This window comes from Cervus canadensis, chromosome 10 (genome assembly GCF_019320065.1).
Source record: "Cervus canadensis isolate Bull #8, Minnesota chromosome 10, ASM1932006v1, whole genome shotgun sequence".
Lineage (NCBI taxonomy): Eukaryota > Metazoa > Chordata > Mammalia > Artiodactyla > Cervidae > Cervus > Cervus canadensis.
This window is the reverse complement of record NC_057395.1, coordinates 71,169,221-71,184,468: the sequence shown is the minus strand read 5'-3', so window position 1 is coordinate 71,184,468 and position 15,248 is coordinate 71,169,221. Positions and strand designations below refer to the sequence as shown.

Genomic DNA, 15,248 nt, shown 5'->3' with positions numbered 1-15,248 from the left:
CTTTACTAGAAAGAAGTGGAGCAAATTGAGCTGAATGTGTTACTTGAATTAAAATAGTTCCTAAGTCTGTTAAGTCTTTTAAGGTTTTAGTTTGCTTTTCAAAGCAGCAGTCCAATTATTAATTCTGTATATTAACAGTCACAGGAGAAGGGTGAGTGATGACCGCTTCTTTTTTTGAGTTGTTAGGAGAGTCAGAACTGAAAAGGACCAAGTTCCAATGGCTGAGTAACCTGTTGGAGAAATCCACACTTGGACAAAAGCTTGGCAACCCCAGATTTGCAGGAACGAGTTGTAAGATTTACATCTCAGTCAGAATCTTCCTTTAAACGTAAATCTTGGAAGTCCAAGATCACGCCACTCAAAACCCAGTTGGGCCAGCTTTAATATGTGTCCCTAATTGGAACAGTTAACCATTTGTAAGTCCAACTTACGGGACCAATGTTTGTCACATGTATTTTGGAAGACATTCAAATTGTGGTTTGAGGGATTTTTACTCTGATGTTTTGGAAAGTAGCATCCTGACGTGTAACTTCATTGAACATTCATTCAAGAAATCTTTACTGAGTGCTGACCACACAGTCATGCTATACTAGGTGCTGGGAATAGGACATCATTTTATCCTTGGTGGAGAAGATGCTATGGAGAGAGAAGGATTAGGAGACAGCAAAGGCTAGGGCAGGGAGAGGGGTTGCTGTTTCACTTGGGGTAGTCAGAGAAGCTTCTGTGAGGAGGTGACATTTGAGCTGAGACCTGAAGATAACAAGAGTGAGCCATGTGGCTATTTGGGGGAAGAGCATTCCTGGCAGCATTCCTTGAAGCAGGTGAGGTCACAGAAGCATGGGTCACAGGCAGATCATGGATACTCGTGGGCCGTTTTAAAGGCTGATTTGTGAGGAGACAAGGGAGCCTTTGAGGGTTTGGAGGACAGGAGAGACGTCAGACTTGCCTTTTATAAAGAGCACTGGCTGCTCTGTAGACTAAGGGGAGCTAGGAAATGGAAAGGAAGGAGGCAGTCAGGAGGCTACTGCAGTGAATCAGACAATGGTTTCAAGTGGCTCGGACCCTTGGCAGTGCAGGAGAGAAGATCTATTCTGGAATTATTTTGAAGGTCGAGCTAAAGGGATTTGCTGATGGATATAAGGTGTGATGGATATGAGGATATGGGCTTCTCAGGGGGTGCTTGTGGTAAAGAGTGAGTGAATGAAAGTCGCTCAGTCATGTCTAACTCTGCGACCCCCTGGTCTGTAACCCGCCAGGCTCCTCTGTCCATGGGGGTTCTCCAGGAAAGAATACTGGAGTGGGCTGCCGTTGCCTTCGGGGATCTTCCCAACCCAGAATCAAACTCAGGTCTCCTGCATTACAGGCGGATCCTTCAGCATCTGAGCCACCAGAGAAGTTCAGTGTAAAGAACCCACCTGCCAATGCAGGCGACATAAGAGACATGGCTTTGATCCCTAAGTCAGGAAGATCCCCTGGAGGAGGGAATGGTAACCCACTCCAGTATTCTTGTCTGGGAAATCCCATGAACAGAAGCGCCTGGCAGACTTAAGTCCATAGGGTCTCAAAGAGTCAGACACGACTGAAGCAATTTAGCATGTGTGCACATAAGGTGTGAGGGAAGGATTGAAATTAAGGATGATTCCCAAGGTTTAATACAGTGGGAGGTGGCTGGAGGAGCAGATTTGGGAGGAGACTTTGGGAGTTTGGTTTTGATATCATGTAGAGATGCTGAGTCGGTGGTTGGATATGCAACTGAAGATCAGGAGCGGGACAGGTTGGAGATCCAAGGTTAGGAGCCATCAGGGTGTGGGTGTTACTGAAAACTCTACTACCAAAGGAGATCACCTAAAGAGTAAATGTAGGTATACAGTAAGAGGACCAAGCTCTGGGCCAATTTCCAAAGTCTAGAGCTCAGGGCAATGAGGAAGAACCTGCAGAAGACTTGTGTGGGAGCAGCCAATGAGGCAGGACAGAACCAAGAGACAAGCCCTAGGAGTAGAGTGAAAAAGCATCTCAAGACGGGAGTTGTCAGCTGCCAAATCAGAAGGAAAGATGAGGGCACGTAGTTTGTGCGGGTGCTGGGCTTTTTTTTTTTTTGGAATGAAGATAGTTTTTGCTTCAGACAGCTCATAGGTGGGGGAAGGAGTCAGCGTGTGGGAAGGCACGTAACCCAGCCAGATCACTTGTCTGGGGAGGTGAGGCTTCTTTAACTAAGTCTTCGGTGCTGAGAAGGAACGTGAGACCCGAGTAGATTTCTGTGTGCATTCCTTCTCTCTGTTCTGGATTTTTAGTCCCTTCCTCTCCTCCCTCCCTAGGAAGCAGTCATGCTAGAGAAGTTGAGAAGGAGACAAGGGAAGCAAGTGACTGTGCCTTCTGACCAAAGAACAACCCGGTGGAGTGAGAAAAACCTGCAAAAAAGAGAGAATGGGATAGCTACGTTTAAAAGCAGTTTAAAATTCGTTCCAAGTTTAGTATACGTTTCAAATGTAGAACTTGGTTTTTCTAAGAAAAATCTGTTGTAATGCACATATGGCCACAAGGGGTCTCCCTTTCCCTGAAACGCACTGGTTTAAAGGGAGAGGCAAAGAAGTGAGGGCTGGTCAGGTAAATCCGGTACCAAATTTGGCAAAAAATTTACTGAAACTTCTGGCTGTGCTGCACGGCCTGTGGGATCTTAGTTTCCCGACCAGGGATTGATCCCGTGCTCCCTGCGTTGGAAGTGCAGCATCTTTACTGGACCGCCAGAGAAGTCCTCACTTAAACTGTCAAGAAATCAGTGTCCCTTTGCCAATAATATAATTTATCAGTTTGAAAAGGGGAAAACCACAGGGCAATGTTGAGTAAATACCTATTGGGAAGAGTAAGGAGTGCTTCATTGTTAAGGTACTTAGTATTTAGGGGGTGATTCTTCCCTTTGGTAATAATTTTATTAAGCATGATAGTGTGAAAAGCAACTTATTTTTTTAAATTTATTTTATTTTATTCAAGTATAGTTGATTTACAACATTGTGTTAATTTCTGCCTTACAGCGCAGTGATTCAGTTATATGTACACATGCATTCTTTGTCATATTCTTTTCCATTATGGTCCATCACAGAATATTGAATATAGTTCCCTGTGCTACAGTAGGACCTTGTTTCTTATCCACTCTATATATAATAGTCTGCATCTGCTAATCTCAAACTCCCACCGCATCCCTCCCTCACCCTGCCTGCTACCTTGACAACCATGAGTTTATTCTCTATGTCTGTGAGTCTGTTTCTGTTTCATAGATAACTTCATTTTTTGTCATATTTTAGATTCCACACATAAGTGATAACATGTGGTATTTGTCTTTCTCTTTCTGACCTACTTCACTTACTAAGTGATAATTTCTAGGTTCATCAATGTTGCCTCAAATTATTTCATTCTTTTTATGGCTGAGTAGTATTCCCTTGTGCATATGTACCACATCTTCTTTATCCATTCACTTGTCGATGGACATTTAGGTTGTGAAAAGCAACCTCTCGTGTGAGGGTAATATTAATAATAGCAAACCTTTATTAGGTATTTAGTGTCTTCTGAGCCATTTTACAGGCTTCCACAGGTGGCGCTAGTGGTTAAGAAACTGTTTGCCAATGCATGTAGAGATAAGAGACCCAAGGCAGACTTCCTTGGGTTGGGAAGATCCTCTGGAGGAGGATACAGCAACCCACTCCAGTGTTCTTGCCTGGAGAATCCCATGGACAGAGGAGCCTGGTGGGCTATGGTCCATAGGGTCACAAAGAGTCAGACATGACTGAAGTGACTTAGCATGTGTGCACAAGTCTTTTTACACCATTAACTCACTTAATCCTCATCCAGCCATATAAGGTAGATACTATTATCCTTGAACCAGAATCCTTGGGAGCGATGTTCAAGAGGGAGGGGACATATGTATACCTATGGCTGATCCATGTTGGTATTTGGCAGAAAACAACAAAATTCTGTAAATCAATTATCCTTCAATTAAAAAATAAATTATTAAAAAAAAAAAAAAACCCTGAGAATCCTATGCTGCTGCTGCTACTAAGTCACTTCAGTTGTGTCCGACTCTGTGCGATCCCATAGACTGCAGCCCACCAGGCTCCTCCATCCATGGGATTTTCCAGGCAATAGTACTGGAGTGGGTTGCCATTTTCTTCTCCGGAGAATCCTTTGAGATAGGTCCTTTTGCAGACAAAGAATTTGTGACTTAGAGAAATTAACAATTAGTCCAAAGCCACACAGCTTGTGAGGGCCAGAACTAGGATCTGAACACAAATCTAGCTCTGTGGCTATCTACCCTACACAACAGATGGTGAGTAAGTAAGGGCATGGATCTGTACATTATTAAGAAACTGTCTCTTAATTGAAAACCTACAGTGATTCTTTCCCGGGAATGAGAGTCAGATTTGTCCAAGGAGATTTTAAAAAGAATGCAAGTGCCGGAGCCTTCTCCCAGGACAATCCAGTAGGTTGGGGAGGGGGTGGGATTCCAGAATCTGTTCACGTTTTTAAGTTGCACAGGTGATTCTTACGTGTCCCCACCCTTGGGAGGGAACCGCTGTAGAGAGGCTTATGGATGAACAGTTGCTACACTTGGAACAGCTTGCTAGGACACCGCAGCCAGCTACCCAGCCTTAGAACCGGATTATGCCGATTTGCCTGGCGTTTAAACTACAAAGGGTGTTGAACTCAGAGTCCTCTGGCTTCCATTTGGAGATGCTCTTTCCTCTCCCCTGGAGAGCAGAGGTGGAAAGAACGCGTGGCTTTCCAGGGTTGGTCAGAAGTGGCAACAGCAGAGTTCTATGGGGCCAGCACTGAGGTGGTCTCTGCAGTGAACCGGACGAGCAGGCTGTCAGGCAACCTTCGGGGCAGGGGGCTGGGGTGAGTCAAAACCCAGACGAGACAGTCTTTATCTACTGCTTTTTGCTGCATGTCTGCTTGGCAAAGAGCTCCGAGGCTGGGTGTTTCTATCAGGGGGTAAAATGTGGGCAGAAAAGGGTTTTTTAAGGCAGGGTACTGAAGAAGGAAGGAACCAAGCGGCGATAAGAACCAGGATCAGCTAAGGGTGAAGGGAGAGAGGCTTGTCTATCCATTTCCTAAACAAGAACACATCTTTGGTGGTGACTTGAAGTGGCCTAAGTCATCATGGGATTCAGAGTATGACAAGTCAGTTTGAAGTCAGATAATAATAGTTGAATGTTCTCAAGTGCCTTCTGGGCTTTTTGTGTATGTGTGTGATTTCTATCCTCCTCACTGCCAACCCCCCCCCATCTTTCTCACACACACAGACACACACGTACACACAGCTTCCTGTGCTTGGCGGCTCCTATCTTTCACGGAATTACTGTGTTCCTATTAACCCTGGATTCAGTTGGGATTTCCATTTTTTAAAAACAAAACCCTAAATCTTGTATTTATTTATTATTTTTGGCTGCACTGGGTCTCTGTCGCTGCTCGAGGGCTTTGCTCAAGTTGCGGTGATCGGGCTTCTCGTTGCGGTGGCTTCTCGCGTTGCGGAGCATGGGCTCTAGGCGCTCAGGCTCAGTAGCTGTGTCTCGTGGGCTTAGCTGCTCCAGGGCATGTGGGATCTTAGGGAACCAGGGATCGAACCTGTGTCTCCTGCACTGGCAGGCGGATTCTTAACCACTGGACCACCAGAGAAGTCTGAAATTTCCATCCCTTGGTCTTGGCCACCGCCTCTCACCATGGAGATTTCTTTGTACCTTTTCCTGGAGTTCGGTGGGAACCTGAGGGCTGGTCAGCCCCTTTGCTCTTGACCTTGCCCTAGGAGCTTTCTGAAATACGGCCTCCCAGGCTGTTAGGAGAGCACAGCAAAAGAGAGTTTGGAAAGAGAATTAAAAAAAAAAAAAACAAAACCATGATCCTTGAGTATTTCTAGAGGATCTCCTGGCAATAAAACCAGTCATGCAGGGTCAGAACTAGAGAGCAGAGGGCGGGCTCCTCACCCTTGAGAAGAGAGAAAGGGAGTGATCCAGATGATGCTTCTTGCACGGGGCTCTTCCCGGGGTTTTCCCAGGGTGCGGGGGCAGGGACGGAACTGGGGCTGTCTTAGATCTACTTTATCTTCCCCACTCTGTTTCCAGAACTTCACCTTTCCTCCCGAGTTCCCTCCTCCACTTTCAAAAGCATATGTGACCCCATGCCCGTTCCTTTCTCTTTAGGTCACCAGAATCTTTTATGGGGTTGGCAGCGATGCTCTGATAGCCCCGGGTCCTGTCGGGGCATGTGAGTGGTGCTGGGGCTGAGGTTCGCCAGCTTCTACACTCAGGGGGATTTGAAAGTGTTTCAGGACTAGGTCTTCCTCTCCCCACCCTGCCGGACGCTCAAGGGACCGGGAAGGTGGAAGGGAGCTCTTCTTTACCCAAGAGAAGAAAAGCCGCCCCATCGCCCCTGCTACCCACACTTCGCTCTCAGCTTCCCTTCCTCATCCCTCCAGCCACTCCCGGAGTCTGAAGCACTAGCCCAGTTTGAAACACCCCTCCCGCTTTGAAGGAGGCTGGGCTGGCCTGGGGGTTATTTTGGGAGCAGCCTCTGAGATCCAATGGCCTTGTTAGGGCAACACTGACCTTTCCATCCCAGGAGGAGGGTAGGATTGGAGGGGGGCGGGGCAGGGCGCGGAATCACAGCCCGGCACACCCGGGGGGGTGGAGGAGAAGGGGGCCAGCCGGCTGCGGGAATTCAGCCTCTGGGCTGGGGGCTGTCACCGAGGAAAAGTTTTCCTTTTTGAAGACGGACTGGGGATCCCTCCACCCCATCCCTCCCATTGCACTTCTTAAAGGGATCACAGCGCTTTTCCCTTTGACTCCATGGAAGCCAGGTTGGGGACACTCCGTGGAGACTTCGAACCTTTCCTTCCCACTTCCTCCTCGGCTGGCAGCCTTCCTCTGGCCGACTGAGTGGGGGCCTCCCAGGCATGGCACTGACCGCCCGACCCAGTGCTGACTTGGCTCCTGGGTTCCTGCAGCCTCGGGTGGCATCTCGCTTCCCCCCTCCCGGGGCGCGGTGAGTTAGGGGGCGCCCAGCCCTGAGCTGCTTGGAGAGAGTTGCTGGCACCCCCTCTCCCCATCACCTTCTCCCCCAAAGCTGGAGAACGGTGAGGAGGTCGGGGGCTACGATGAGATGAGCGGGGGTCGCTTTGATTTTGACGATGGCGGGGCATACTGCGGGGGCTGGGAGGGGGGCAAGGCGCACGGGCACGGCCTGTGCACGGGCCCCAAGGGCCAGGGTGAGTACTCGGGCTCCTGGAACTTTGGCTTTGAAGTGGCGGGTGTCTACACCTGGCCCAGCGGAAACACCTTCGAGGGATACTGGAGCCAGGGCAAACGGCACGGGCTGGGCATAGAGACCAAGGGACGCTGGCTCTACAAGGGCGAGTGGACACACGGCTTCAAGGGACGCTACGGGACCCGGCAGAGCAGCAGCAGCGGTGCCAAGTATGAGGGCACTTGGAACAACGGCCTGCAGGACGGCTATGGCACCGAGACCTACGCGGATGGAGGTGAGCCCGGCCTGCAGCCTGCAGACCTGGGGAGGGGCCAGCTGGGGTGAGGAAGGTGGTGGAGGGTGGGGCAGGAGGGGCCAGGATATGATTTGCTGTGTGGCATCGGGCAAGCAGCTCCACCTCCCTCTGCATCCATTTCATTGTCAGGAAAAGTGAGGCCAATAACGGAGCTGTTGAGAGAATTGGCAGACATGCTTGGTACAAGGCCTGCCATAGAAACACACATTCAAGACACATTCAATAAGACACCATTGCGACTGTGGAAGGCTCGGTGTACAAAGAGCTCTGGAATTTACTCCAGAAGAATTGGTACCTAATGTCAACTTTCCCATGAAAGTTATTTTCAGCCAGTAGATCATGAAGTGTTCATTCATTCATTCATCTATCCACCCCCCACCCACTTACCCATTTACCCATCCATCCATCCACCCACTCAGTCATCCATCCACTCATCCATCCATCCATCTATCCATCTATCCATCCAAGCATACTTTTGTTCAGTGACTATTTCTGTAGTACCACTTATTCACCAGGCATTGTAAAAAGGGTTAGAGGTAGAGAGAAATAGAATAAAGTCCATGGGTTCAAAGATAGGCTTGCAGACAAACAATTATACGCAAGTATTCACAGAGTGCTGTGGCAGAAAAGGGAAGTTAGGTCTGAGGAGGTCAGGGGAGGCTTTAGAGGAGACATCGGAACTGCATCTTGATGGGAAGAGTGTGCCTGTGAGGCTTGTAGACAGTGGCCTCAGGTACAGGTCGGGCTCCTGGCTGGGTTACCTACTGCTGGACATCTGGTGAGGGCTCAACCTCGAATGCACCTGGACAGTAACAGGTTGTTAACAAAGTTTTTGTGGCACAATGGCTGGCTGGAGTTGGACAAAATCTGGCTCCACGTTTCCTAATTTGGTGACTTTGAGCTGTTTTTGGAACCTCTGCAATTCAGACATTTATACTGGCCACTGCGCAGAGCACTGGGGACGAGCAGAGAGCAAACCTCACATGTTCCAGTTACCAAGTGGAGATAGTTCCTGCAGGCTTGCTGGGCATCAATGAACCAGGCAAAGTGGTGCAAATATGCATGTGCAGAAAGTTCCTTCCCTTCCCTACCCTGTTCCTCCTCCACACAGTGTGTGTGTGTGTGTGTGTGTGTGTGTGTGTGTGTGTGTCTTGGGAGCATGGATGTGAGTCACAGGGACACAGCAATATTTCTGGGAAACTACAGGCTGATGTCCCAGTATGTCTAAAACAGGGAAAACCCATTCATTCCTTCATAGAACGCCACTGATGTGTCAGGCGCCCTCCCGCAGCAAGTCCCAGGGTCCGAGGCAGTGAGCAAAGTCCTCAGGAAGCTCCCTGTCTAGTGAAGAAAACAGAAAGAAACAGGAAAACAAACACGGATGCAATTTCCAAAAGTTACCTGTGTTACGGAAAAACTAGCAGAGAGGGAAGAGGGTGATTTTTTTTTGGAGGGCAGGTGTCTGAGTACTAGGGTGGGGAGGATGGGAGAAGGAAGGAAGACCCCAGGCAGAGGGAATGGCGATTACAGAGGCTCTGAGGCGGGACTGGGCTTGGCATGTACGAGGAACAGCAAGAACGCCGGGGTGGTGGGAGAGGTGTGAATGAGGGGCACAGTCTGGGCTGCCAGGGCTGCCGCTGGAGATGTGGGCACGGGCCAGGGCACCAAGGTTTGCAGGGCCCGGGGTTTTAGCCTAGGTGTGTCCAGGAGCCCTTCGGGCCAGGTCATAGGGAGGTCTGCCCCTCTAGTTTGTCAGAAGCCCAGATTCTCCGCTTGGATGAGACAGCCCCACATCCAGGGGGTCTGGAAACCTCAGAGATCCTCTCCCCCGAGCGCAACCCTCCAAAATTAGATGTGGCTGCTGCTTCGGAAAATCTCCTTAATCAACCTGTCACCAGTTTTCCCAGGGGTTGTTAAGGACCTGCCCTTTGCCCCATCCTGGGTAGCACTGAGAGGAATGTGGACAAATAAGATGCTGGGATTAGGGACGGCTGGGAGCTGGGCAGCCTTGGATCACCACCGTGCCCCTATCGTATTCTCTTGTCTCTTGGAGCTTCAGTTTCCTCATCCCGAAGATGGATTTATACTAACCTCTCCTAAGCTGTCTCATGGGATGAATGTGCAGTTGCCATTATTACTATTAACCTATCACTAACTCATTCAGTAAATATTTATTGAGTGATTATTAGGAAGCCAACACTGGGTGGGCTGTTGAGGGGGGGGAGGATGGGGAGAGTGTAGAAATGAACAGGATGGGAGAGGTCACCCTGCCTTCCAACGTAAGAAAAAATTGTGTTGGGTGCAAAGCAGGGACATGCTGGGGGCTAAGCGAGCAAGAAGCAGGTGGCTAACCAGACTGAGGCAATCAGGGAGGCTTCCTGGAGGAAGTGGCAAGTGGGGCTCTGAAGTACAAAGTGAGCCAGGTGACAACGGTGGAGGATGCTTGCTCCGGGTGGTGAGAACAGTGTACAAAGACTGAAGCCTAAGCTTGCTGCCCAGCGGAGATCAAGCTGAGATTTGCGTCTTAGTCTCAGTTTGAGAAGCATTGATCAAAGTGACATCACGGCTGCTTTCCTCCACTCCTTGGCTTACCTTGCAATCTGATGCTACAGGTGTCTGCCTGCTCCAAACCAAAGAGTAGCTTTCCAAACTGGAGGTGTTGACCCATTGGCCAAATCAACTTAGTGGGTTGTGACCTGCATTTTAAAAGAAATGAAAGAATAGAACAGAACAGAATAGAAAGTATCAGAGTGTTTCATAGAGAATGAGATTAGAGTATTGATTTCTGAAATGTTTGTTCAGTTGGAGATTATATATATATATATAGTGCATCAAAACATCTGTTTCTGTGTATATCATGATTCAAATGTATTTTTTGTTGCAGATCATGGTCAAAAAATAGGAATATTACTGTTCTAAAGTGACTTGACCTGACATCTTCATGGCTGCCCCCGTCATTCCTAAACCCACAGACCTTCCCCTTCCCCCTCTGCTTTTCACTTTGGCTGGAAGTTCCAATTCTGTGGTGGGAAGGGGAAGGTAGTCCAGGCACAGGAGTCTTCCAAACCCTGCCCTAAGCCTCCTGGCACCCCTCCCCCTTCTATAGCCCCACATTCCTCCCCTGGCCATATATAGCAAAGCTAAAAATAACTGCTGACTTAAAGCCCAAAGCCAGCACACCCAGCCCTTAAGTAGTAATCCACAGCTGCATGGCTGCCTGGCGGTTCCCACCCGAGACCCACAGACTCCAGGACTAGAAGGGCCATTAGTGATCTTGGTTTTCCTCCGATCTTGACCTGGGCCTGAGCCTAGGATTCCAAGGCCCATGAATGGCCTGAAACTGTAGGACTCTGTGCGTGGACTCTGTTTTTCTGGGAGGTATTTCCTGCAAGAGCCATCAGATTCTACAATTTATCTGGTGTTCAAATAAATTCCAGGATGATGGATCTAATTCAATAATCCCCTCCCCAAAATGTGCAGCAGGAAAAACCAAGCCCAAGGTTGACTTCTTTTTCCCCTAAAGCTAATAATAGTTAACATTTTTGGAGTATGAACAATGTGCCTGGTGCTGATCTGGGCACGTGGCAAGCGTTGTGTTACTTAAACTTTCACAATAACCTTATGGGGAAGTACTATTATTACCCCTATTTTATAGATGAGGAAACTGAGATTGACAGTCTTCTAATTGATAAGAGGCCGAGATGGAATTTGATCATCATAAGTGACAATTAAATATTTTATGTTGTAAATCAGCATTTTAATAAATGATAAACAACTATACAAAATAATCAAGCCTGGCTACATACTTTAGGGACACGGTGCGAAACAAAAATGCGGGGCCCCTTCTTCAAAATTAAGAATTTCAAGATGGTGACATCAGAGCCTTAAGCCAAGTTCAGGGCCCTTCTGAGCTCAGAGTCTTGTGTGACTGTACAGGTTGAATGCCCAGGAAGCTGGCCTTATCAAGACCAAGTAGTAACAACTGTCTTCTCCACCATTTGTTGAATCTTTACTAGTTTTTATTTTTTGCCTCCATTAGGTCTTACTTGTGGCACTCGGGCTTAGTTGCTCCAAGGCTTGTGGGTTCTTAGTTCCCCAACCAGGGATAGAGCCTGTGTCTCCTGCATTGGGAGGTGGATTCGTAACCACTGGACCACCAGGGAAGTCCCGAATCTTTATTAGTTTTTACCAGGCTCTGTGACAGTAGTAATAACCACCTCTACCATTTATGGAGTCTTTACTAGTCTTTATCAGACTCTGTGCTAAGAATCATACATGTATTATATTATTGAGGCTTCTTAGTTCTCTCTTCTACTACACTAGTGGCTTTCAAATTTTTATAATTATAACCCACTTTAACATATGTATTTTCTATTATAATTCTGTGCATACATTTAAAAATGTAAAACTGAAACAAGTCATCATGAAGTAATATTTCTCTCCCTATATGCTATACTTGCTATTTTCTTTTATGTGATCTCATTAATAGAATTGGGCTTCCCTGGTGGCTCAGCTGGTAAAGAATTCGCCTGCAATGCGGGAGACCTGGGTTTGATCCCTGGGTTGGGAAGATCCCCTGGAGAAGGGAAAGGGTACCCACTTTAGTATTCTGGCCTGGAGAATTCCATGGACTGTACCGTCCATGGGGTCACAAAGAGGTGGACACGACTGAGCAACTTTCAATTGATAGAATTGTTATTTTCTCTTTTTGAGAGAATTAAATGATGCATTGTTATACATTAAATACTTAGAATTAGGCATGTGGTTAGTGCTTTGATTATTATTATTATTACATGCTGAAATGATGATATTTTTAAGTATGACAACTGGGTCAAAAATGAAACCTTCTATGCTCTGTGTACAGATTTCTTTGTTCTTCCCAACGCTGATGGCTTCAGCTCATTTTAGCCTGACTGTCTCTGAACATGGGAGCTAAATGAATTTGCCAAGCTAGAGCCCAAAGTTGCTCAGCTGGTAAAGAATCAGCCTGCAATGCGGGAGACCTCATTCCATCCCTGGGTTGGGAAGATCCCTGGAGGAGGGCATGGCAACCCACTCCAGTATTCCTGCCTGGAGAATTCCTATGGACAGAGGAGCCTGGTGGGTTACAGTCCGTGGGGTCACAAAGAGTCAGACACGACTGAGCGACTAAGCGCAGCACAGAGCCCTGAGTAATATCTGCTGTCACATGACCTGGGCCTGTGACGTGTGTTCCTTGAAGAAACTTAACCTTCATATTTCTTTCTATATTCGTTCCCCAAAGGAACATCACTTCTATTGATCTATGTGTCTATCTTTGTGCCGATATCATAATGTCTTGGTTACTGGAACTTTAAAATAAGTTTTTATTTATTTTTGTTGTAAATTTTTCTTGGGGTATAGTTGGCTTACAATGTTGGTAGTTTCAGGTGTAAGGCAAAGTGAATCTGTCATATACCCACTCTCTTCTAGATTCTTTTCCCACACAGGCGTTACAGAGTATTGAGCAGAGTTCCCTGTGCTATGCAGTAGGTCTTAGTTATCTGTTCTATATGCAGTAGTATATATGTGTCAATCCCAGTTTTCCATCAAACAAGTTTTTCAATCAGAGTAAATCCTCCAGCTTCTCTTGTTCAAGACTTTTCAGGTTATTCTAGATCATTTCCATTTCTGTATACATTATAAAACCAGCTTGTCAATTTCTACCAAAAAGGCCTGATGGAAATTGGATTAAAAATGCATTCGGTGGATCGTGAGGAAGTATGTTCAGCACAACTTCACAAGAACCAAAGGCAATTTGTAAAGAAGTGATTATGTTAACTCTTCACTAGAGAATTTGAGAGACTCATCCATACAGATCTATGCAAACTGTCGATCTTGTTGCTTTTTTAAAAAAATTATTTAATGTATTATTTTTGGCTGTGCTGGATCTTCGTTGCCTCATGTAGGCTTTCCCTAGTTGTGGCGAGTGGGGGCTACTCTTCATTGCAGTGCCCCGGTTTCTCATTGTGGTGGCTTCCCTTGTTGTGAAGCACGGGCTCTAGACATGCAGGCTTCAGTAGTTGCAACTCTTGGGCTCTAAAGCATGGGCTTAGTAGTTGTAGTTACTCTGAGGCAACCGGAATCTTCCCGGACCAAGGATCAAACCTGTGTTCCCTGCACTGGCAGGCAGACTCTTAACCACTGGATCACCAGGGAAGTCTTTTGCTGCTTTTAAATTCTCCTTTTCTATTTTTTGGGTCCTAGTTAGTTTTCTAACAATTGGATGCATTGTTCATACTGATGCATTCACTACATTCCTTTTATTCTATCAGTTCAGTTCAGTTTATTTCCTCAGTTGTGTCCGAGTCTTTGTGACCCCATGGACTGCAGCACAGCAGGCCTCCCTGTCCATCACCAACTCCCAGAGTTTACTCAAACTCATGTCCATTGAGTCGGTGATGCCATCCCCCATCTCATCCTCTGTTATCCCCTTCTCTTGCCCTCAATCTTTCCCAGCATCAGGGTCTTTTCAAATGAGTCAGCTCTTCGCATCAGGTGGCCAAAATATTGGAGTTTCAGCTTCATCATCAGGCCTTCCAATGAATATTCAGGACTGATTTCCTTTAGGATGGAGTGGTTGGATCTCCTTGCAGTCCAAGGGACTCTCAAGAGTGATTACAAGTAAAATAATTAAAGAAAAATGCATTTGATCTTTACATCAATTTGGAGGGAATAGACATCTAAACAGCAATGAGCCTTCCAGTCCATGGGAGTGGTATATATCCTTTCTTACCTACATCTTCTTTAATTTCACTCAGCAATGTTTTAGCATTTTCAGTATCTTGCACTTTTTTAAAAAGTAAAATTAGCAAGCATTTTATTTCTTATGATATTATAAATGGCACTTAAAATTTCATCTTTCCTATTGTTCATTGCTAGGTTATAGACATACAATTATTTTTGTACATCAGCCTTCAGTCCTTTTACATTACTAAATTAATTTCTTAGTTTTGGTGGGATTTTGGGGGGTTTTTTCTTCAGATTTAAAAGGAACGTCTTTTAATTTAAAAATTCTTGATTGCTACTAAAGCTTAAGTGTAGAAGGCCTAAGAGAATCTGATGGGACTAAAAGCATGTGTTACTTAAGTACTTGGGTCTTCAAATGGCCAGATCTGGGTCCAAGTCCAGGTAGAGCCACCTCTTCATTCTACAAACATGGGCACATCATGTGGCCTCTTTCACCTTGCATTTCCTTTTTTTCCACTAAGGATGTCAAAATCTCCCTCAAAGTATGACTAAAACAATGAAACGAGATAATCCATAAAAAGGGCTTAGTGTGATGCCTGGCACAGAGGAAAGGCTGAAATGTACAGCTTCTTTTCTGTGTTTCCTTCACAGACCAAAGGGTGAACTGATTCAGGATGGTCTGAACCACAGCTGCCTCTGGGGAAAAATATTTCAGTACAAAACCTAGCTTTTGATCTTGGAGCACTTAAGAAGCCAAGACTTTGATTTGCTTAGTTTTGCGTTGGGTCCTGCCAGTGTAGATGGAAGCCACATCAGGTCGATTCCATTTCGAATGTAGAATCAGCATAATTTAACCTCATCTTGAAAATCTCACGTCCCAGTTCACAGCCAGGGGTCAGTGTGACAGGCAGCTGGGTTACTGTGATGGCAGCTTCTTGGCATTTATCTGGGACCCCAGGGGAGCAGAGCGAACCCTCAGTAAGACAGGGAAGTG

At 46.6% G+C, this 15,248-nt stretch overlaps 1 protein-coding gene across 1 annotated transcript in view; it reads left to right on the top strand.

The window, feature by feature from the left end:
- Positions 1-6,632: 6,632 nt before the first annotated feature.
- JPH2 (junctophilin 2) overlaps positions 6,633-15,248 on the top strand; it is a 72,575-nt gene continuing 63,959 nt past the window's right edge. Inside the window, exon 1 of the mRNA XM_043478716.1 lies at positions 6,633-7,525. Coding sequence (XP_043334651.1) covers positions 7,147-7,525 — 379 coding nt within the window. The 5' untranslated portion in view covers positions 6,633-7,146. The remainder of the gene's footprint in view (positions 7,526-15,248) is intronic.